This window comes from Bos mutus, unplaced genomic scaffold (genome assembly GCF_027580195.1).
Source record: "Bos mutus isolate GX-2022 unplaced genomic scaffold, NWIPB_WYAK_1.1 CTG534, whole genome shotgun sequence".
Classification (NCBI taxonomy): domain Eukaryota; kingdom Metazoa; phylum Chordata; class Mammalia; order Artiodactyla; family Bovidae; genus Bos; species Bos mutus.
This window is the reverse complement of record NW_027220015.1, coordinates 1-23,308: the sequence shown is the minus strand read 5'-3', so window position 1 is coordinate 23,308 and position 23,308 is coordinate 1. Positions and strand designations below refer to the sequence as shown.

Sequence of the window (23,308 nt, the reverse complement as noted above, 5' to 3'; positions counted from 1 at the left end):
TTTCCTCTTTTTCTAAAAAGGTAAGGGCAGTTAACAGAAAGAGGGAAGTCTTATTCTCATTTGATTCTTTGGCAACTGACAGCCACTTTTGATATCCTGTTTTAAGACATATACTTTCAAAACCAATACAAATAGGAGTGGCATCAGAACCAATAGTGTAATTTATCAGCTGACTACCTTTTTATTTCTTTACAGTCTGTTTTAATGTGTCCTAATTTTTCACATTCATGACATCTCATATCTGTCTTTTTATTAGCTTTAGACAATGTTTGAGACAGAAGTTGCATTTTATATGGTTCTGACTCGATATCCTGGCAAACTTTAAGATATTCTTCTAGAGGGGTACCCTGTGCTTTGAGAGGCTGAATCGTCTTTTTACATTCTGAGTTAGCATTGTCATAAGCAAGAATTTGCATCAGCATATCTCTCAAACCAGGTTATGAGACTTTTATTTAAATTTTGATGTAGCCTGGCAATAAAATCTACATAAGGTTCTCCATTTGATTGTTTCAGTTCAGTTCAGTTCAGTCGCTCAGTTGTGTCTGACTCTTTGTGACCCCATGAATTGCAGCATGCCAGGCCTCCCTGTCCATCACCAACTCCCAGAGTATTGATTGTTTAATTTGGGTAAATGAAATTGAGGCTTGTCCGGGTGGATTTATTCTCTCCCAGGCTTTTAAACATATCATTTTCACTTGAGGGAGTAATTGATCATCAAATTGTAACTGAGCTTGAATGTCAAAATGTGTCCCACTACCCATTAATTGATCAAATGTTATATCAACTGGCGGGTTGGCTGTCACATTTCTGCAAGCTTGTTGATTTGTTTTATCTTGCCACCAGGTCTTAAATTGTAAAAATTTTGAGGTGGATAGGCAACTTTTGGCTATCATTTTTCAATCATAAGGAATTAACTGTTCAGCTTGTGAACGTCCCTGAATTAGTCCCATGGTATAAGGAGAATTAGTTTCATATTGGGTACATCCTGTTTTATCTCCTTTATGGTTTTAAATGGTATGGCATTATAATCATAATGTATTCCTGTTTGTAGAAATTGAGGGTCTGGTGGGATTTGAGTTAGAGCCACAGGGAGAACTAAAGCATCTTTATCTCCCTGCAATTGTGTCATATGAACTCCCTTTTGTAAAGGCATCATTTTATTAGGCACAGTTATCTGTGGTTTAAAAGCAAATCCATCATCTCTAGGGGTTTCAGGATTGCCAGGAGGGGGCTCAACCAAAGGTGGAGTTGGTACAGAGAGAAAGATCTGTTTTTGACTTTTATCATTTTTTTGGCTCTTATTTTTCATTTTTATTGATTGTTTTTCTTCCTCATCACATATGTTATCATATAACTTTATTTTTTTTTTCATTTGTTCTTGTATTTGTTCTACAGAATCTCTTGAATCCAAGGTTTTGGATTGCAGCTGTCCTAAAGCTGTGTTAATAAGATTTTCTACTGACCATACAGACAAAGGTATCTTTTTGCCACGTTGGTAGGCACAGCACAGGCAATGCATAACTTCTTGTCATTTTTCATGTCTCAAAGTCTCTTTATCTGGATCTAGCCAGTAGCAATATATTTCAATGGCAGAAAACAATTTTTTAAAAGAGGAGTGAGAAATCTCAACCTCCGAACTTTTTAACAAAGTTTTTAACACTTGCATATAGTCACTATGTTTAGAAGGATTTTGCCCCATTGTTACGCTGATTGACAAATCCGCAGGGGTGTACTTACCAAGTACTTTTCTCGTCCACCGAGCTGGCCGGATTTTCCTGCATTTTCTGTCCCTAGGAGCTAGCCTCGGAGGCTGGATTCACTTTTGGGTCCCTGTTCGGGCGCCACTTGTCGAGACCAGCTCGACAAGCAGGGTTTCCAAAAGTGCGATATGTCAAGAGAATGAGAAAGGAGACACAAAAATTCATAGAAAAGCGAGGGTCAGGGGAACAACACCACTCCAAGGTGAAGGTGCCGAAACTGAATCCAAGCAAGCTTTATTATACTTTCAGCCGTGAATGAAAGAATAAGCAGGGAGTTAAACTATAACTCATGTGGCATTCAGGGCCAAAGAACAAAATGATCATTAACCATTGAGTAATTAGGAAACAGTAATCAATAACAGATCAGTAACGAAGACTAATATTCTTATCTATAGATTTTCCAGCAGATACGTAAAACACATGACTCTGAGATGCCAGTTGGGAAAACCGACTCCAGGATCATATCTTGTTTTCAAGATTATGAACTGTTCCCTCTGGACTTCTTCCAAGAGTCATACCTTATAGCATCCAGTTTATCAATAATTATAAATTTCTTTTGTGGTCCTTGCCGGGGCCTGCTTTTATTTTATTTTTCCTGTCTCCTACAAAAATCACAGCAAAATTAACTCTGTCAATATATATAAGCTAAAAGCAGCTTTTCTAGTTCAAACTCTAGATGAAAATACAGCTCAGTCAACACCTGGAGTGCTGCCTTATAAAACCGCGAATACAGCACCCAGCTAAGTCATGCCAGACTCCTGACAGAAACTGGGATATATCTGTGTTTTGAGATGCTAAGTTTGTGGTAATCCATTATAAAACAATATAAAAATAAAACAGATTTTGATGCCTAGAAATGGTACCTAAAAACTTGGAAATAGCTTTGAAATCAATCAAGTGAGCAGAGACTAGAAGAACTTTGAGAGAAAGCCTATATGTTTTCAACACACTGTTGGTAGAAATCTAATCTTTAAGTATGCCACAGTGAGAGTTCAGAAGAAACTGAGGAACATGTTACTACAAACAAAAGGAGGAAGATTCTTGTTGCAAGGTGACAAAAGCTTAGCAAAATTATATCCTGGAGTTATGTTCAAGAAAATATTTAAAAGCTGGTTTGGGAGACTTCCAAGTAAAGTTTTAAAAGTGACTCTTGAATTCTTTTTTCTATTTATGATAATATGTGTAAGGATTGAGGAAAGAACTGTTACACAAAAGGAAACCAAGACCTTACGATTTTGAAATTTCTCACCATCTGTAAGAATTAAAGAGATTCACAGTCTCAATTTCTGTTTAGTATGATTGTATAACTTTTCCCTAAAACTGCAGAAAGATTAAAAGGTGAAGGAATCAGGCACAAAAACAGGCCTTCCTATCATTTTAAGGATAAAGGTTCTTTATAAAACTAGAAATAAAACTACCATATGACCCAACAATCCTAATACTGGGCTATATATACCCTGAGAAAACTAGTTGAAAGAGACACCCATACCCCAATGTTCAATGCACCACTATTTATAATAGCTAGGATATGGAAGCAAACTAGATGTCCATTGACAGATGAATAGATAGAGAATTGTGCTATATACAGAATATTACTCAGCCATAAAAAGGAATGCATTTGAGCCAGTTCTAATGAGGTGGATTAACTTAGAGCTTATTATACAGAGTGAAAGTAAGTCAGAAAGATAAAAAAATTATGGTGTAACACACATATATGAAATCTAGAAAGACAGTATTGATGAACCTGTTTACAGGGCAGCAATGGAAACAATCCTAAAAGATGATGCTATGAAAGTGCTGCACTCAATATGTGAGCAAATTTGAAAAACTCAGCAGTATCCACAGGACTGGAAAAGGTCAGTTTTCATTCCAATCCCAAAGAAAGTAGTGCCAAAGAATGCTCAAACTATTGCACAATTGCACTCATCTTACACGCTAGAAAAGTAATGCTGAAAATTCTCGAAGCTAGGCTTCAGCAGTACATGAACCATGAACTTCCAGATGTTCAAGCTAGTTATAGTAAAGGCAGAGGAATCAGAGATCAAATCGCCAACATCCATTGGATCACCTAAAAAGCAAGAGAGTTCCAGAAAAACATCTACTTCTGCTTTGTCAACTATGCCAAAGCCTTAGACTGTATGGATGATAACAAACTGTGGAAAATTATGAAAGAGATGGGAATACCAGACCACCTGACCTGCCTCCGGAGAAATCTGTATGCAGGTCAAGAAGCAACAGTTAGAACTGAACATTGACAATGGACTGCTTCAAATTGGCAAAGGAGTATGTCAAGGGTGCATGTTGTCACCTTGCTTATTTAACTTATAGGCAGAGTACATCATGTTAAATGCCAGGCTGAATGAAGCACAGACTAGAACCAAGATTGCCAGGAGAAATATCAATAACCTCAGTTATGCAAATGACACCACCCTTATGGCAGAAAGCCAAGAAGAACTAAGGAGCCTCTTGATGAAAATGAGAGAGGAGTGCCGGGGTCCAGCCCCAGCAGGATACAGGGAATTCGAAGGGGAGATGGCTTCGGCGATCAGGATATGATAGAATTAAAGATATAAAGAGTGGTTAAATAAGGATAGCTCAGTGAGAAAATTCAGTGGAGAAAAGAGGCTGAATAATTTGGTTTATGTGGAAAGCTAATAAAATTCCAAAATAAGGAATTTGCGTCACCTACATAGGCCGCAGGCGTCCTCCCGTTCTCCTGAAGGAAAGGAGACACTAAGGCCTCCCCGGTCAGATCTTAGAAGCCCAGGCATAATTAGTAGGCTTGACGAGCCTCCACGCTCCAGATGGGAATTCAGCCAGAAGGTGAGAGAAAGAACGACATGGGGAGACCAAGTTTAGGTGAAAAAGGTCCGCACTTTATTTTCCAAAGTAGGTTTTATACCTTAAGTTGTGCATAGAGGATAATGGGGGAAGGTCAGCAGTCCTTGATCCTTATTGAAGCCAGGCTTTCAAACTTATCATATGCAAAAGTTTAGGTGATTTACATCATCTTCTGGCCATGAGGCCTGTTAACATTTTATGACCCTTTCTTCAGAAAACTTATTTTTCTCTAAAGGTGATTATTCTAAAGTCAGGTGCCACACTCCAAAATCATTAGATAAAGTTGCATTCCTATAGGGCAAAGGTGTGGTGGGCTATAACAAGAAAAGAATTAACTCAAGGGTCCAAGGTTATAAACATTAAAGCTACTACTTACATTCCTATACACCAATTATATTAATCAGTACACTCCCAGGGACACAGTACGTAAGGGATATGGAAACTTAGCAGCAAACATTGGCCCAAGAAGTGAAAAACCCTTCACCAATACAATTTCTAATCAATCTTTTAACTGCTCAAAGGAATCTGTATTTAGACAGTTTAGAGCATCTTGTGCCTCTCACGGTTGGGAGGCTGTGAACAATCACATGTGGCCAGAAGAACCTGTTCAGGCAGGCTAGAGAACTTCCAAAGGAGTTTGTGAGTTGAAACACTCTTGTCACGCCCAGGAACTTTATTAACTGGAGCTGTAAGTTAACTCTTTTTCAGAGAGAGGTGGTGGGGGACAGCTCCCCCGTAAAGTCAGAGGTGTAGGTGAGAGCACAAAGCAGTAAAGTAGGCAGACTCTGGTTTTGGGGGTAGATGCTCGAGAATTTCCAGGGGGACTCCTGAGGCTCGATCCCACCTTTGTGTATGCCTAGCCTCCTTCCTCATGACCTTTGCTACGGGTGGAGTTCCTCACGCTGGCTCCTGGCAGAGGAGAGTGAAAAAGCTGGCTTAAAACTCAACATCCAGAAAGCTAACATCATGGCATATGGTCCTATCACTTCATGGCAAATAGATGGAGAAAGAGTGTAAACAGTAACAGACTTTTATTTTTTGGTACTCCAAAATCAAGGCAGATGGTGACTGCAGCCATGAAATTAAAAGACCCTTGCTCTTTGGAAGAAAAGTTATGGCCAACCTAGACAGAATATTAAAAAGCAGAGATATTACTTTGCCAACAAAAGTCCATCTAGTCAAAGTCATGGTTTTTCCAGTAGTCATGTATGGATGTGAGAGTTGGATTATCAAGAAAGCTGAGTGCTGAAGAATTGATGTATTAAACTGGTGTTGGAGAAGACTCTTGAGAGTCCCTTGGACTGCAAAGAGATCCAACCAGTTCATCCTAAAGGAAATCAGTCCTGAATATTCATTGGCAGGACTGATGCTGAAGCTGAAACTCCAATACTTTGGCCACCTGATGCGAAGAACTGATTCATTGGAAAAGACCCTGATGCTGGGAAAGATTGAAGGCTGGAGGTGAAGGGGACGACAGAGGATGAGAGGGTTGGATGGCACCACTGACTCAATGGACATGAGTTTGAGTAAGCTCCAGGAGTTGGTGATGGACAGGGAGGCCTGGCCTTTTGCAGTTCATGGGGGCTCAAAGAGTCAGACACGACTGAGCAACTGAACTGAATGGAAACAAACATAGAGAACAGATTTGTGGACACAGTAGGGGAAGGAGAGGTTGAGATGAATTCAGAGAGTGGCATGGAAACACACATTACCATATAGATAGTAAAATAGATAGCCAGTGGGGATTTGCTATATGATACAGGGAGATCAATCCAGTGCTCTGTGACAACCTAGAGGGGTGAGATGGAAGGCTGGAGGGAGGTTCAAGAGGGAGGAGACATATGTATACTTGGCTGATTCATGTTGTTGTATGGCAGAAACCAACACAATACTGTAAAGCAATTTTCCTCCAATTAATAATAATAATAAATAAATACAATTCATTTTAACTACACCCTCCCCAAAAAAGAGGATAAGGGTTTGCCTCACAAATATCAACCAAACCAGAAGTCCTCTAGGGAGCTTAAGGGTACTGTTTCCTACTATTTCAGCAGGAGGGCAAGGCTTAGAGTGTTTGTCTGGAAAAGATCTATAAATGTGGCTTTTGCCTAGAGGAGTGAATCCCACTGACATTTTAAGAAGATCCACAAAGTTCTTGAGAAAATCTGTTTAGCAGAAATATTACTAAGCTGATGTTGGAGACAGTATCTGTTTATGTATGTCAGATGTAGCTGGTTTAGAGTATTGTTCAACTCCCCTGTGTGCCACTGATCTTCTAATTGTTTCTCCATATGGAAAGTACAGCATTGAAATCTCCAACTATTATTTTAGAACTGTATATTTCTGCTTTCACTTCTCAATTTTTGCTTCGTATGTTTTTAGAGTTCTGTTGTAAGGTTCGTAGGTTTATATCTTAAACTACCACACAATTGCACTCATCTCACACGCAAGTAAAGTAATGCTCAAAATTCTCCAAGCCAGGCTTCAGCAATACGTGAACCGTCAACTTCCAGATGTTCAAGCTGGTTTTAGAAAAGGCAGAGGAACCAGAAATCAAATTGCCAACATCCGCTGGATCATCAAAAAAGCAAGAGAGTTCCAGAAAAACATCTATTTCTGCTTTATTGACTATGCCAAAGCCTTTGACTGTGTGGATCACAATAAACTGTGGAAAATTCTTCAAGAGATGGGAATACCAGACCACCTGACTGGCCTTTTGAGAAACCTATATGCAGATCAGGAAGCAACAGTTAGAACTGGACATGGAACAACAGACTGGTTCCAAATAGCAAAAGGAGTACGTCAAGGCTGTATATTGTCACCCTGCTTATCTAACTTCTATGCAGAGCACATCATGAGAAACGCTGGGCTGGAAGAAGCACAAACTGGAATCAAGATTGCTGGGAGAAATATCAATAACCTCATATATGCAGATGACACCACCCTTATGGCAGAAAGTGAAGAAGAACTAAAAAGCCTCTTGATGAAAGTGAAAGTGGAGAGTGAAAAAGTTGGCTTAAAGCTCAACATTCAGAAAATGAAGATCGTGGCATCTGGTCCCATCACTTCATGGGAATTAGATGGGGAAACAGTGGAAACAGTGTCAGACTTTATTTTTCTGGGCTCCAAAATCACTGCAGATAGTGATTGCAGCCATGAAATTAAAAGACGCTTACTCCTTGGAAGGAAAGTTATGACCAACCTAGACAGCATATTCAAACGCAGAGACATTACTTTGCCAACAAAAGTTCATCTAGTCAAGGCTATGGTTTTTCCAGTAGTCACGTATGGATGTGAGAGTTGAACTGTGAAAAAAGCTGAGCGCTGAAGAATTGATGCTTTTGAATTGTGGTGTTGGAGAAGACTCTTGAGAGTCCCTTGGACTGCAAGGAGATCCAACCAGTCCATTCTAAAGGAGATCAGTCCTGTGTGTTCTTTGGAAGAACTTATGCTAAAGCTGAAACTCCAATACCTTGGCTACCTCACGCAAAGAGTTGACTCATTGGAAAAGACCCTGATGCTGGGAGGGATTGGAGGCAGGAGGAGAAGGGGATGACAGAGGATGAGATGGCTTGATGGCATCACTGACTCGATGGACGTGAGTTTGAGTGAACTCCAGGAGTTGGTGATGGACAGGGAGGCCTGGCATGCTGCAGTTCCTGGGGTCGCGACAAGTTGGACATGACTGAGAGACTGAACTGAACTGAACTAATGGGTTCACGTTTTAATCAATATTTAGTGTTCCTCCTTACCTCTGTAACAATTTTCAACTGTCTATTTTATCTTATCTTAACACTGATACCTCAGTTCTCTTTTAGTAACTATTTACCTGGAATGTCCTTTTCCATTCTTTTACTTTTGACCTATTTGACTTGGATATAAAATTAGTCTTTTCTAGACAGCATATAATAGCATTTTGCTTTTTAATCTATTTTGAGAACATATACCTTCTAATAGAAGAATGTAATCAATTTATAATTACTGATAATGAAACATTTATTTCTGCAATTTTGCTTTGTCTTTTGTATGTTTCATATCTTGTTTGTTCCTCAATGCCACCATTAACTGTCCTCTCTTGTGTTTGCTATTTTTGTAGTGTATATGATTTTGATTCACTTCTAATTTATTTTCTGTATATTTAAAAGTTATTTTAGCATTGGTTGTGCTGGAGCTTATAATTAACCTCACAAACATGTAACAATCTATTTTGAATTCATATCATATTAGCTTCCATAGGTATGTAAAAATTCTGATCCTTCATTTCTCCATCCCTCCCCCCTTTATGTTATTGTGTCACAAATTACATCTTTCTACTTTGTGTGCCCATTTAACATAGGCTTATCATTATCATTTTATGATTTGTCTTTTTGATCAAACTGGGAAAGAAAAAGGAGTCACAAATGGAAAATACACTAATACTGGCTTATATATTCCTTTACCTGTGTTATTTCTTCACGTGGCTTCAAGTTTACTGTCTAGTATCCTTCCATTTCCACCTGAAGGACTCTTTTTAGCATTTCCTATAGGACACATCTAGCATCACCAACTCAATGAACATGAATTTGAGCAAACTCCAGGAAATATAGTGAAGGACATGGAAGCCTGACAGGCCACAGTCCACAGGGTCAGAGACTCGGACACAACTCAGCAACTGAACAAATAGGACACATCTACTAATGATAAATTCCCTCAGCATTTGTTAATCTGGGAATGTCTCAACGTCTCCTTTATTTTTGAAAGATAGGTTTGCCAGGTATAGAGTTATGAGCTTTCTCTTTCTTTAGGTACTTTAAATACGTCATCTCACTGCCTTCTGGCCTCCATGGTTTCTGCTAAGATGTCCAGTCTTTTTCTTAATGAGTGTCCCTTATATAGGACAGTCATTTCTCTTTTGTTGCTTCAAGGTTCTTCCTTTGTCTCTGCCTTTAAAAGTTTTATTAGAACATGTCTCAGGGTGGATCTCTTGTGTTTTTCCTTTCTATAGTTCACTGAGCTTCTTGAATGTGTAGATTCATGTATTTAATCAAAGTATGACATGTTGGTCATAGTTTCTTCAAAATTCTTTTACATCCCTTTCTCTCTGTTCTCTCCTTATGAAACTTCAATTCTTTGATGTTCTATTATTGACAGTGTCTCACAGATCTCATAAGCTCTCTTCATCTTTGTTCATTCCCTTGTCTTTACGTTCCTCAGACTGGATAATTTTAAATGACTTGTTTTCAAGTTCTGTGATTTTCAACTCTGACTGCTCAAATCTGATGTTGAAATTCTTAGTGAATTCATTGCCGATATTGTAATTTTTAATCTAGAATTAGTTTGGTCCCTTTCTATAATCTGCATATCTTTAGGAATATCATTCTCCTGGAGTTATACAATTTTTGTCCATGATTTCCTTTAGTATTTTGAGCATATTTAAGCCAGTTGAATTAAAGGCTTTAACTTCTATGACTTGATTCCTCATAGACAGTTTCTATTATTTTTTCTGTGAATGAGTCATATTTTCTTGTTTCTTTGCAAGTTTTTTAAATTTTTTGTGGAAAACTGGACATTTTGAATATTATAATAAGGTAACTCTTGAAATCATATACTGTCTCATTCTCAGGGCTTGTTTTGGTTGGTTCCTGTGGGTTTTGATTATATGCCTAGCACTTTTCTACCATTTTCTGTAAAAATATTAGTGGTATGTGCTCTCAGAAATGTGTCCTTTATCTTATGGTAAGTTTATGCGTTGTTTGAGTTTTTTTGCCTGGAGACAAAACAAAAACATACCCAAAAAACAACAGCAAGAAAAAAAACACCTCTCTTTCCATGCTGGCTCAGTGTTTAGCATGACTTCAGTGCTTTGCTGTTCAGTCACTCAGTCGTGTCCAACTCTTTGCGACCCGTGGATTGCAGCATGCCAGGCTTTCCTGTCCATCACATTGCCCAGAGCTTGCTCAAACTCCAATACTTTGGCCACCTGATGCGAAAAACTGACTCATTTGAAAAGACCCTGATGCTGGTAAAGACTGAAGGTGGGAGGAGAAGGGGATGACAGAGGATGAGATGGTTGCATGGCATCACTGACTCAATGGACATGAGTTTTGGTAAACTCTGGGAGTTGGTGATGGACAGGGAGGCCTGGTGTGCTGCAGTCCGTGGGGTCACAAAGAGTCGGACATGACTGAGCAACTGAACTGAACTGAATAGTTATACAGGCATATCTCATTTTATTGTGCTTTGTGGATACTGTGTTTTTATAACTGAAGTTTTGTGGCAACACTGCTTATGCAAGTCCATTGGCAATAATTGTTTTTTCTCTCCACAACCCCTGGCAACCACTGATCTTTTTTACAGTCTCCATAGTTTTGACTCTACTATTTCATATAGTTGGAGTCATAAAGTATGTAGCATTATCAGACTGGGTGTTCCACACGGCAATGTGATTTAATATTATTCTGTGTCTTTCATAGCTTTATAGCTCTTTTTTTTTTTTTTTTTTTGCTAAACAGTAATAAGAACCTAGACAGCATATTAAAAAGCAGAGACATCACTTTGTCAACACAGGTCCATATTGTCAAAGCTATAGGTTTTCTAGCGGTTATGTACAGATGTGAGAGTCGGACCATAAAGAAAGCTAAATGCTGAAGAACTGATGCTTTCAGATTGTGGTGCTGAAGAAGACACTGTCTCTATAAATTAAGTTGGGAAGAACTGATGCTTTAACAATATTAAACATAAATATCTCTCCATTTATATAGATATTACTTGATTTCTTTAATCAGAGTTTTCCTTATATACATCTTGCACGTATTTTATCAGGTTTATATCTAAGTATTTCTTTTGTGAGAGTGCTAGTTTAAATGGTATTGTGTTTTTAATCTCAAATTCCAATTGCTTATTGCTAGCATATTAAAAAACAATAGTTTTTGTATGCTAACCCTTATGTTCTACAACCTTGTTATATTCACTTATCAGCTCTAGGAGATTTTTTGTTGAGTCTTTGGCATTTTTAACATAGTGTCATCTACAAACAAAGACATGTTTTATTTATTTTTTCCCAATCAGTATATTTTTATTTCTTTATCTTATTAACTAACTCTTCCATAGAATGTGTGATAGGAGTGATGAGAGGGGATATCAGTAACCTATTTTTCTTTAAGAGGAAAGCTTCTAGGTCCTTACCATTAAGTGTAATGTTAATAATAGGGCTTTTGTTAATGTCTTTTATCAAGTTCAGTAAGCTCCCCTCTATTCTTAGCTTGCTGGAAGTTTTAATAATGAGTAAGTGTTGGATTTTGTCAAATGGATTCTCTCCATGTGGTTGTTCTTCTTAGTCCATTGTTGTATATTGCATGAATTGATTCTGAACATTGAATCCACTTTGCTTACCTGAAGTAAATCCTACATTGTTGTGGTATATAAATCCTTTTTACATTATTAGATGTAATTTGTTAATTTTTTTTTCATAAGAGATATAGGTTTTCAGTTTTTTTTCTTGTAATGTCCTTAACTAGTTTTGGTATTAGGGTAACACTGACCTCATGAACTAAGTTAGGAAGTATTCCTTCTGTTTCTGTCCTCTGAAAGAGATTGTAGATATTTGATACAGTTTCTTCCTTAAATGTTTGGTAGAATTCACCAGTGAATCCCATTGGGACTGGAGCTTTTTATTTTGGATGGTTGTTAAATATTGATTCAATTTTTTTTTTAACAGACACAGGCCTATTCAGATTATTTATTTCCTCTCACGTAAGCTATAATAGTTTATTGTCTTCCAAGGAATTGATACATTTTATCTAGGCTATCAAATGTGAGAGCCAACATTTTCATAATACTCCTTTTTTCATCCTCAAAGTCTATAGAATTCATATCCATAACCCCTATTTTATTTATGATATTAGTAATTTGTATCTTCCCTCTTTTCACAGTCTGAATTATTAGTTTTGTTTGTATTTCCAAAGAATCATGTTATACTTTTACCGATTTTTTTCTATTGATTTCCTATTTTTAATTTTATTGGTGTTTTAGTTCTGATTTCTTTTCTCTTGCTTATTTGGATTTAATTTTCTCTTCATTTCCTCAGATGGAAACATAGATTATTGTTTTCATATAACTATTCTTTTGTTATGTATGCATTCAATGTAAATTGCCCTCTAAGCACGGCTTTCACTGTAGCCCACAAATTTTGATAAGTTGTATAATTAAATGTTTCTTATTTTATTTTCCGGTGTTAGTTTGACAATTATATGTTCTTGACTCATATATTTGAGATTGTACTAGAAATTGCAACATATATTCTACAAAATCAATAGAATCTTTGACCTTCCTCTCAAATACCTCAAGGAACTGAGGGTGCTTTAAATCCATTTGGCTGCACACTCCGGCCTAAATGCAATTGCCATCATGTATTTTAAACCCCACTGTTTTGTGCATTTATTTAGATTTTTCCATATATTTATTCCTTTGTTGCTCACCATCTTTTCCTGCATCTCTGACTAGTCATTGGTGATATTTTCCTTCTCCTGAAAAAACATGCCTTAGTAGTTCCTTCAATGTGCATTTCCAGGTAACAAATTCTGTTACTGTGCTGTTTTCAATGTTTTTCTTCCACCATAATTCTTGAAGGATATTTTTAACTCTGTATAGAATCCTACTTTATCAGCTATTTTCTTTCAGTAAGTTTAATACTCCATCCTAAAGCCTTTTGGCTTTCATCAGTGCTGTTGAGGTCATCATTCTCCCTAATTATTATTTGAAGATGAACTCTGCTTTTCTCAGACAGTCTTCAGAATGGGAGCAAGTAATAGCAAATGAAAAAACTGACAAAGAATTAATCTCCAAAATATACAAGCAGCTCATGTAGCTCAATACATGAAAGAAAAATGTATTGTATTTTCATACAAGAAAAATGAACAATCAAACCAAAAAGTGGGCAAAAGATGTAAAAAGACATTTCTCCAAAGAAGACATACACATGGCTAGTGAACACATGAAAAGATGCTCAACATCACTCATTATTAGATAAATGCAAATCAAAACCACAATGAGGTATTACCTCACATTGGTCAGAATGGCCATCATCAAAGTCTAAAAACAATAAATGCTGGAGAGGGTATGGAGAAAAGGGAATGCTCTTACACTGTTGGTAGGAATGCAAACTGGCACAGCCACTATGGAAAACAGTATAGAGATTCCTTTAAAAACTGGGACTAGAACTGCCATACCACCCAGTAGTCCCACTGCTGGGCATACACTACAAGGCAGCAAGAATTAAAAGAGACACATGTACCCAAGTGTTCAGTGCAGCACTATTTACAACAGCCGGGACATGGAAGCAACCTAGACTTCCACTGACAGATGAGTGGATAAGGAAGTTGTGGTACATATACACAATGAAATATTACTCAGCTATTAAAAAAGAATGCATTTGGGTCAGTTCTAATGAGGTGGATGAGCCTGGAGCCTATTATACAGAATGAAGTAAGTCAGAAAGAGAAAGGCAAATACTGTATAATAACACAGATATATGGAATTTAGAAAGATGGTACCAATGATCCTACATGCAGGCCAGCAAGGGAGACATAGATGTAAAAAACAGACTTTTGAACTCAGTAGGAGAAGTTGAGGGTGGGATGATTTGAGAGAATACCACTGAAACATGTACATTACCATATGTGAAATAGATGACCAGTGCAAGTTCGATGTATGAAGCAGAGCATCCAGAGTAGGTGCTCTGGGACAACCCAGGATAGGGTGGGGAGGAAGGTGGGAAGGGAGTTCAAAATTTTGGGGGACACCTATATACCTGTGGCTGATTCATGTTGATGTATGGCAAACCATCACAATATTATAAAGTAATTATTCTCCAATTACAATACATTAATTTTTAAAAATCTGCTTTTCTCTAAATGCTTTGCTTTTCCTATTGTATTTTCTGCATTTTCACTATGATATGTCTGGTTGTGAATTTCTTTTGTCTTCTGAAGTGTATGCCATGGTATCCTAAATGTTGTCTTTATTTGTAATGGAAGTGTTTCACTTGCTTCAAATTTATTTACCTCTTCCATCAGATATTATTTCACTATCTATTAAATTCCTTGAGACTTCAACGAATTTCTTAAAAATTTATCTAGATATTTTAGATAACTCAGTTGGAAAAGTTGTTCTCTTTTTTAATTAATTTATGTTTTGGCTGCGCTGGGTCCTTATTGCTGTGCACAGGCTTTCTCTAGTTGCAGTAAGTGGGGGCTACTTTAGTTGCAGTGCACATATGCACACTGCATATATCCCATCCACATCCTGTCTTAACTTCCTTTGCATATATACCCAGGGCTTCTCATTGTGGTGGCTTCTTTTATGGTGGAGCACAGCCTCTAGGGCACACGGGTTTTAGTAGTTGCAGCACATGGGCTCAGTAATTGTGCCTTGTGGGCTCTAAACACAGGTGCAGATGTGGTACACAGGCTTAGCCACTCCGTGGCATGTGGGATCTTCCTGGACCAGGGATCAAACCAGTGTTCCCTGTATTGCTAGGTGGATTCCTAACAACTGTCCAACAGAGAAGCCCAGAAAAGCTGTTTTTTGAATTACTGAGTCTGCCATTAAATTTAGATTCAAATTTTAGTGACACTGGGGAAGATGGAAAACACAAAATCAAAATGACTGTAAGATGAGATGACAATTATATGATTCAATAAAGACAATATGAAGGAAAAATCTAAGTGAGAGTTGGTAGGGGATTAAAAAGAATTGAGATTTAGGAGATATTGAAAGGATAATTTGAAAGAACATGAAACTACATTCACATTTGGAGGAAGAAGGATGCGTAGGATTATAATAGTGACATTCAGTAGGACAGGAAATACAAGAAGAGAGGAAACCTGGATTATGTGTGAAGTTGAAACATGTGAAATCTCATTTCATATACTATGTCTCGAAGATAGTGGGCTTAAAAACATAACATTGAGAAAACACTGAATATAAGAGTATTTGGTTCTACATACACACATTAAGATGGCAGCAGTAGATAAAGAGAATTTGATTATACATATATAGCTTATAATATAAACTATATATATATATATATCATATAATGATATTAACTAGTGTCAGAGGAGAAGGCAATGGCAACCCACTCCAGTACTCTTGCTTGGAAAATCCCATGGGGGGAGGGGCCTGGTGGGCTGCAGTCCATGGGGTTGCTAGGAGTCAGACATGGCTGAGTGATTTCACTTTATTTTTTCACTTTCATGCATCGGAGAAGGAAATGGCAACCCACTCCAGTGTCCTTGCCTGGAGAATCCCAGGGATGGGGGAGCCTGGTGGGCTGCCGTCTCTGGGGTCGCACAGACTTGGACACGACTGAAGCAACTTAGCAGCAGCAGCAGTGTCAGAGGAAGAGTAAAAAGAGGGCAACACGTATAAATCAGCTAAGAAGTGCATTTTATTTACTGAGATAAATTAACATATAACTTTGCATAAGTCTAAGGTATACTATGTGCTGATATAACACATTTTTTATATTGCCATATGACCAATAGAGTCAGCTAACACCTCTATCAAATCACAGTATCATTTCTTTATTGTGGTGAGAACAATTAAGATAAAGTTATTTGGCAACTTTGAAGTTTATAATACAGTATATTGTTTATAATCACTATGTGTGCTATGTGCTCAGCTTAGTCGCTCAGTCATGTCCGACTCTTTGTCACCCCATGGACCATAGCCCGCCAGGCTCCTATGTCCATTAGGATTCTCCAGGCAAAAATACTGGAGTGGGTTGCCATGCCCTTTTCCAGGGGATCTTCCCAACCTAGGGATCAAACCCAGGTCTCCTGCACTGCAGGCAGATTCTTTACCATCTGAGCCACCAGGGAAGCCTAGATGTCTAAGACTTATTTATCTACTCATGGCACATTTGTACCTTTAAACAGTATCTCCCTAATTCCTACACCTTCCAACCCCTGGTAACCACCATACTACTCTGGTTTTACAAGTTTGGCTTTTTTAGATTCCACATGTAAGTGATATTTACAGAATTTCTCTTTCTTGGTCTGACTTATCTCACTTAGCATAATGCACTCAAGGTCCATCCATGTTGTCATGCACAGATGGCAGGATTTCCCTCTTTCTCGTGACTGTATAATATTCCACTGTGTGTCTGTGTCTGTGCACACGTGTGCATGCTGTATCACACATCCTTTATCCATTAAGCCATGGGCTGATACTTAGGCTGTTTCCATATCTTGGCTATTATGAATAATGATGCAGTAAATATGGGGGTGCATATATCTCTTCAATATCCTGTCTTCACTTCCTTTGCATATATGCACAGGAGTGGAATTGCTGGGTAATATTGTGATCCTATTTTTCATTTCTGAGGAAACTCTACAATCCTTTCCATAGTGGTTAAACCAACTTAAATTCTCAGCAACAGTACACAAGGGTTCCCTATTTTCTACACTCTCTCTAGCATTTATTATTTGTAGAATATATGATGATGGCCATTATGATTGGCTTGAGGTGATACCTCATTATGGTTTTGATTTTCATTTCCCGAACAATTAACTGCTTTTGAACTGTGGTGTTGGAGAAGACTCTTGAGAGTCCCTTGGACTGCAAGGAGATCCAACCAGTCCATCCTAAAGGAGATCAGTCCTGGGTGTTCATTGGAAGGACTGATGCTGAAGCTGAAACTCCAGTTCTTTGGCCACCTCATGCGAAGAATTGACTCATTGGAAAAGACCCTGATGCTGGGAGGGATTGGGGGCAGGAGGAGAAGGGGACGACAGAGGATGAGATGGCTGGATGGCATCACCGACTCGATGGACATGAATTTGAGTGAACTTCAGGAGTTGGTGATGGACAGGGAGGGCTGGCATGCTGTGATTCATGGGGTCGCAAAGAGTTGGACACTACTGAGTGACTGAACTGAACTGAACAATTAACAATGTTGAGTGACTTTTCATGTGCCTGTTGGTCATCTATATGTCTTCTTTGGAGAAACATCTATTTATTCTTTGCCTATTTTTTCCCAACATTCCTCTAATGTAGCTATCCAATTTTCCCGCCACGACTTACTGGAATTATCTTTTTTCCCATTGTTTTCTCACTTCTTTTGTCATAGATTATTGACCATAAGTGTGTAGGTTTATTTCTGGGCTCTCTACTCTTTTCCATTGATCTATTCGTTTGCTTTTATGCCAATATCATGCTCTTTTGATTAATGTAGCTTTAGAGTATAGTCTGAATAGGGAACGTGATACATCCAGGTATTTTTTTTCTTGAGTCAGCTTTGGCAATTGAGTCTTTTGTGGTTCCAAAAAATTTTTTTAGAATCATTTTGTCCTACTTTTGTGAAAGTGTCCTGGGTATTTTGATAGTCATTGCATTAAATCTATAGATTGCTTTGAATAATATGGCCATTTTTAACAACATTAATCCTTCTAATCAAGGAACACAGGATATCTTTCCATTCCTTTTTATCATTTTCAAATTCCCTCATCAGCGTTTATGCTTTTGAGAATATAGGTCTTGCACCTTCTTGGTTAAGTTTATTCCATGGTATTTCATTCTTTTAAGTCTGAACATAAATGAGATTGTTCCCTGAATTTTTTTTTTCTGATAGTTTACTATTAGTGTATATATAAGCAACAGATTTATGCAAATTAATCACAGAATTTTGCCTATTAACATACCACAGGCTAACTGAGTGTCTTTTCTTCCAACAGCCATGGACACAGCAGAGTCTATGCCCAATGAACCCCTGTTTAGAGGCAAAAATAGGCAAGATCTCCAAGAGATGCTCAGAGAAGGACTGGCAGTTGAGTACTAGTTGTCAAAGCTGCAGGAACACTTGGGTGTGACTTCTGCCCATGCTTTACAACACCTAGAAGAAAAAGACCTCCAGAAACTGAAATACCAGGTGCAACATTCCTGGGAGAAAAGGGCCCTGGATAAACTGCTTAACCTGTCACACTCAAATACTCTTTCAGAGTTACAGGAGTCTTGGGTGGAATCATTAAAGAAAAGGAAGATGGAGGCAGAACAGGCACTGCAGGAACAAAGAGAAATGCTGTCAGAATGGAGGCAACAACAGGAAGAGGCAGTGGGGAAAAAGGAAGCAGTGCTGAGGCAAACAATGGAGATCCCCAAAGAGTTCAAGCCATCTCCTGAAAAGGCCCTAGGAGAAGTCATGGAAGATACGCAGAGACAACTCAACCTTATGGAAGGGACAATTTCTTACAGGAAAATCCTTTCTGATAGAGAACTGGTGAGACATGCATCTGCAGGACTATCCCTACAGGGAATTTACAAAACCAGTGACCAAAGGTGTCTTATGGAGAAGAAAGAAGAGCTACTCTGTGTCCCCAAGGAGTTTGTACTCCGTGGCCCTAATCAGTGTACACGGATGGAAATGAAGGAATTTGCATCTTCTCAAGAGGAATCCATGTTCACTCAGACTGTAGAGAAGCTGGGCTTCAGTGTAACAGCCTTATCACAGGGTGGATGTTGGGGAATTAGCCTGGAAGATGGTATCGATCAGAGCATGCATTCAGAATCCAAGAAAATACAACAGTCACATTGTACACACTCTTATTTCTGCTCAACCAAGTTCATCTATATCCCACTGGCCTCCTGCATCTTTCCCATTGACCAGCTCCAACTTTCTAATGCTGCTCTCCAGGATTTAAAATACATTGAAGACCTTTTGGGTCAGTCAGAAGACCCAGACAAACTACTCTTGCTGAGGCATAGGACTGAAGCCTTCTTCCAGAGGTTTGGGTCTCATGCTGATCAGGGCCCTCTGCACCTCGGGGGAATCTACTGGTGGAAAGCCATTTCAGAGGGTTTCCAAAAAGAGCAGCTGGCAGAAGTGAAACAGCAAGCAGCAGAGGCCCTGGATATTTACATAAGGGGCAGTTACAGTGGCTTTGGAGTGAACACTGGTACAGGTCTGGATATGTCAGACTCTCATTCGAAAAAAGCCTCTCAGAGAACAACCTTCCAAAATCTCCAAACCAAAGTCAAATTATCTATGGCCCAGACAGGTGGCCCACCAGAATCAAATGGCTTTTTTGACTGGAAAGCTGGTCTAGTTGCCAATAATCAAACTTGGTGTGTCATTGACCGTGGACTTCAGCTGGTACCTGTTTGGGACATTGTCCTCTATGGCCACAGAGACGATTTTAAGGATCCTCTTAAAGTAGCTAATTGTCTGAAAGACAGCTATACTGATCTGACTGAACTCACTGCCCAGATCCAGGAGGGAGAAGAATTCTTGAGTATTGAGAAGGAGGCTATAATTTTCCTAGAGGCTGTGAAATCCTGGAAAGTTTTTGATCCTGAAGAACAGCTTAAAAGGCTGATAAATTTTATGCAAAGATTGAGGCAAAAAACTGAAAGTTATACCATTTGGACTAATATATGCCTCAAAGACAGGGGTCTGCAGAATTTTCTAGTAAACACTGTAAACTTTTGCAAAAACATTTCCATTTATGAAACTAAATTTATTAAATCTCAGTTGAGTAGTCTTTTGGATCCTCACATTTATACAGTAAAAAACTTTCCTCAGGTTCAATCCATTATGCAGTGGATATTTCAGTCAGAACCAAAGGAAGACGATGTCCATATCACCCAATTTTCTGAATTAATTGAAATATTTAAAAAAGCACAGAATGACCTTAGGGAAGTAAAGGCCAACTCTGAATCCACAGAGTTGGTGGAGGAAGCTCAAAGAAAGCTGACTTATGAGGTCAGCTTGTCTCTTGGCTGCTTCTTGAAATACCTCCGAGAAACAGGGAAGCCAGACACACACGTCTTGCTACTTTTGATAGCATCTGGTGCAGGATATCATGCGGATCACAATACATTTCAGTATCTCCTGGGGCATGATGAGTTACACTTCCTATTGGACAAAATGCAAACTGTGCAAAATAAATACCAAGAGCTCAAAAATACTTGCAACTACAGAGCTCAGGCATTCCTGGTGCTCACAGGTCTGACAGCAACAGCGGGCATCAAAGCTCTTTCTCAGAGGACAAAACACAACGCTTGGCATTGATCAAACATCACATGGGACAATCTTTGACTAAAGAAGTAGTACATGTCCTCACCAACCATGGAGATCATGATTGGGAAAACCTAGGAAAAGACTTGAGACTGCTCATTGATGGGAAATATGAGGATACTGTCTCTTCATTTCAACTGGAGGAGGTGATAAAAGAATTGCAAAGTGTCTTCCATGAAAAGAAAGAGCGCCATGAATCACATGATAATGAAAACAAAAAGGAGGAAGTCATAGAAAATGGAGCCTTCCAAGACTTACTCCAGCGTCTAGGCCTAGAATATTACTACCCAAGAAAAATGAGCAGAGCTGACTTCCAACTGATCCACAAGACTTCTGTGAAAAACACCCAGCCCTGCTCTGAAAGAGAACTTCCCTTCTATTTCTTACAGAAGCTATTGATGCTGGATTATGGGCTGAGATACCTGATCATCAAACATGAAGAATACACAGAGAACCAAGTCTATTCAATCACCTCAAATCAAGAAAACGAGGCTTTTGATCCATATGAAGATCTACTTGAAGAAAGTGTTAGTCCTACTAAGCCCTCAGCAGCCACTAAGGTCAGACCCTATGTTCACCCTATGGATGTTCAGATGGCAATTCTTCACTGTGCAGATGATTTTGCCAGACAGTATATTTTGGACAAACTTTCCATTTGTCAGTTTGCCCTCCCCCTTCTCATACCTAATCCTTGCAATGCTCAAATTGAATTCTCTCTCTGGTCTCTCAGACAAATTCGAAGGAGCTGGCAGCAAGTAGGGAAATCAATAAAAGAGGAGAAGGACAATTACACGAATCAACAGATGTGTTGTGTTTCTGCCCCCATTGTGTCCTTTATTAGAGTTGGAACGGGCTTCTCTGCCTCCAAATCTCAGATCATGAACTGTCTTCTCAGTGAACGCAAACATGATGTCTTTTTTCACCGACATTGCAAAGGTAGCCGCAGAGACTGTCTCTTCATGGGAGGAGTGGTGGAAATCGCCTGGTTCTGTCCTGGGGGGGAAGAGCAGGACAGATTTGACAACTGCTTGACCTTTACGAATCTTCACGGAGATGCAAAAGAATATGAGAAGCAACTCGCCTTTTTGAAGGAGGTATCGTCCATAATTGTGATCCTGATGTCAATTTCTGATGACAATAAAGGAAACCGAAAAATAGTCAGTGACATGTGTCAGTCAACAAAACCTTTAATCTTGTTGCTTGATGATAAAGGAAAAGTCACAGTCGATAATTCTGGCCCAAGAGTGAGAATTGGGATCAGGAACAGAAATGAGGCAGAACTAATAGGGGAGCTCACAACTACAATCAGACGTTTGCTGGAGCTCTCTAACACTGCACTCAGCTTGGAGAACTGTGCCCAAGTTGCTCGCAAGCAAGGAATGCTTATTGATGAAGACCAGAGAGATTGCAAGGAAGCCAAAGAAAAGGCAAAGGGTCTAATGACCCTACTGAGAGAAATGGAAATACCTCAGGTCAAGGAAAACTTACTACCTCTTCAGGGAAAACTGTGGCAACTTTGGTGTAAAAAGGACAAAGAACTCTATCATCTGAGAGAAAAGGGGAATCGCAGCATTGAACAACACAAAAGTGAGACTGAGACAGAAAAACAAAAGATAAGACATAAACAATTGAGAAAAGCCTTTCCTCTCAATGCTTTAATGCGTCCTGTCCTTGAAATTCTCCAAAATCTTTCAGAAACTCACACCAAACTCTACTTCCTCCAATGGCTGAATGTAGCTTTGGACAACCTGACTGCAGGACACTTGGAAAATCTAAATGAGAAGAAAAAGGCATTGGTTTTAAAAAAAAAGGAAGAGGCCCCAAAGAGTAGCTCTCTGAAAGACTGGCAAAAAGAGATAGAAGCTATTTCTAGAGAGATTAATGACTGTACCTTGGGAATTGAGCACATTCTCAGAGAAGCTGGCCAGATCTATGAAGCTCTGGAAGAAGCTTCACCCATGAAAGATACCCTATTTCTCTCCCTTCCCCACATTGCTGCAGATCTGATGATATCTGGTGTTCCCATTGAGCTGATGGATGGGGATGTTTCATATGTGCCCCTGAGGTGGGTGGCAGCTGTTTTTGACAAGCTCTCTGAGAAACTTGGAAACAAGCGGCTCTTTGTTCTCTCTGTCCTTGGCCTGCAGAGCTCAGGGAAGTCCACCCTGCTGAATGCCCTTTTTGGGCTGCAGTTCACTGTCAGTGCTGGGAGGTGTACCCGGGGGGCCTACATGCAGCTTCTGAAAGTGGAGGAGACATTCACAGCTGAATTTGGCTTTGACTTTGTGCTTGTTGTGGACACAGAGGGACTTCGAGCCCCAGAACTCAGCAACAAGTCCCAGAAACATGACAATGAGTTGGCAACCTTTGTCATCGGACTTGGAAGCTTGACTCTGATCAATATTTTTGGGGAAAATCCATCCGAAATGCAAGATATTCTACAAATAGTTGTCCAAGCTTTTATGAGGATGAAACAAGTAAAAATCTCTCCCAGTTGCCTCTTTGTCCATCAGAATGTGGGGGAAGTTACAGCTAATGACAAAACTATGGATGGAAGAAGGCGGCTGGAGGAGAGATTGGATGAAATGGCAGCAATAGCAGCTGAAGAAGAGCAGTGCTCCGATGTAACCTGCTTTAGTGATGTCATTAAGTTTGA

At 39.1% G+C, this 23,308-nt stretch overlaps 1 protein-coding gene across 1 annotated transcript; it reads left to right on the top strand.

Annotated features, from left to right (window-relative positions):
• Positions 1-18,315: 18,315 nt before the first annotated feature.
• On the top strand, positions 18,316-23,302 carry LOC102277861 (interferon-induced very large GTPase 1-like; the record flags this gene model as incomplete). The annotated part of the gene is given in 2 exon segments (XM_014483441.2): positions 18,316-20,614; positions 20,617-23,302. Coding segments are annotated over 2 exon segments (4,985 nt in total), but the record flags the coding sequence as incomplete, so codon positions are not given.
• Positions 23,303-23,308: the final 6 nt, after the last annotated feature.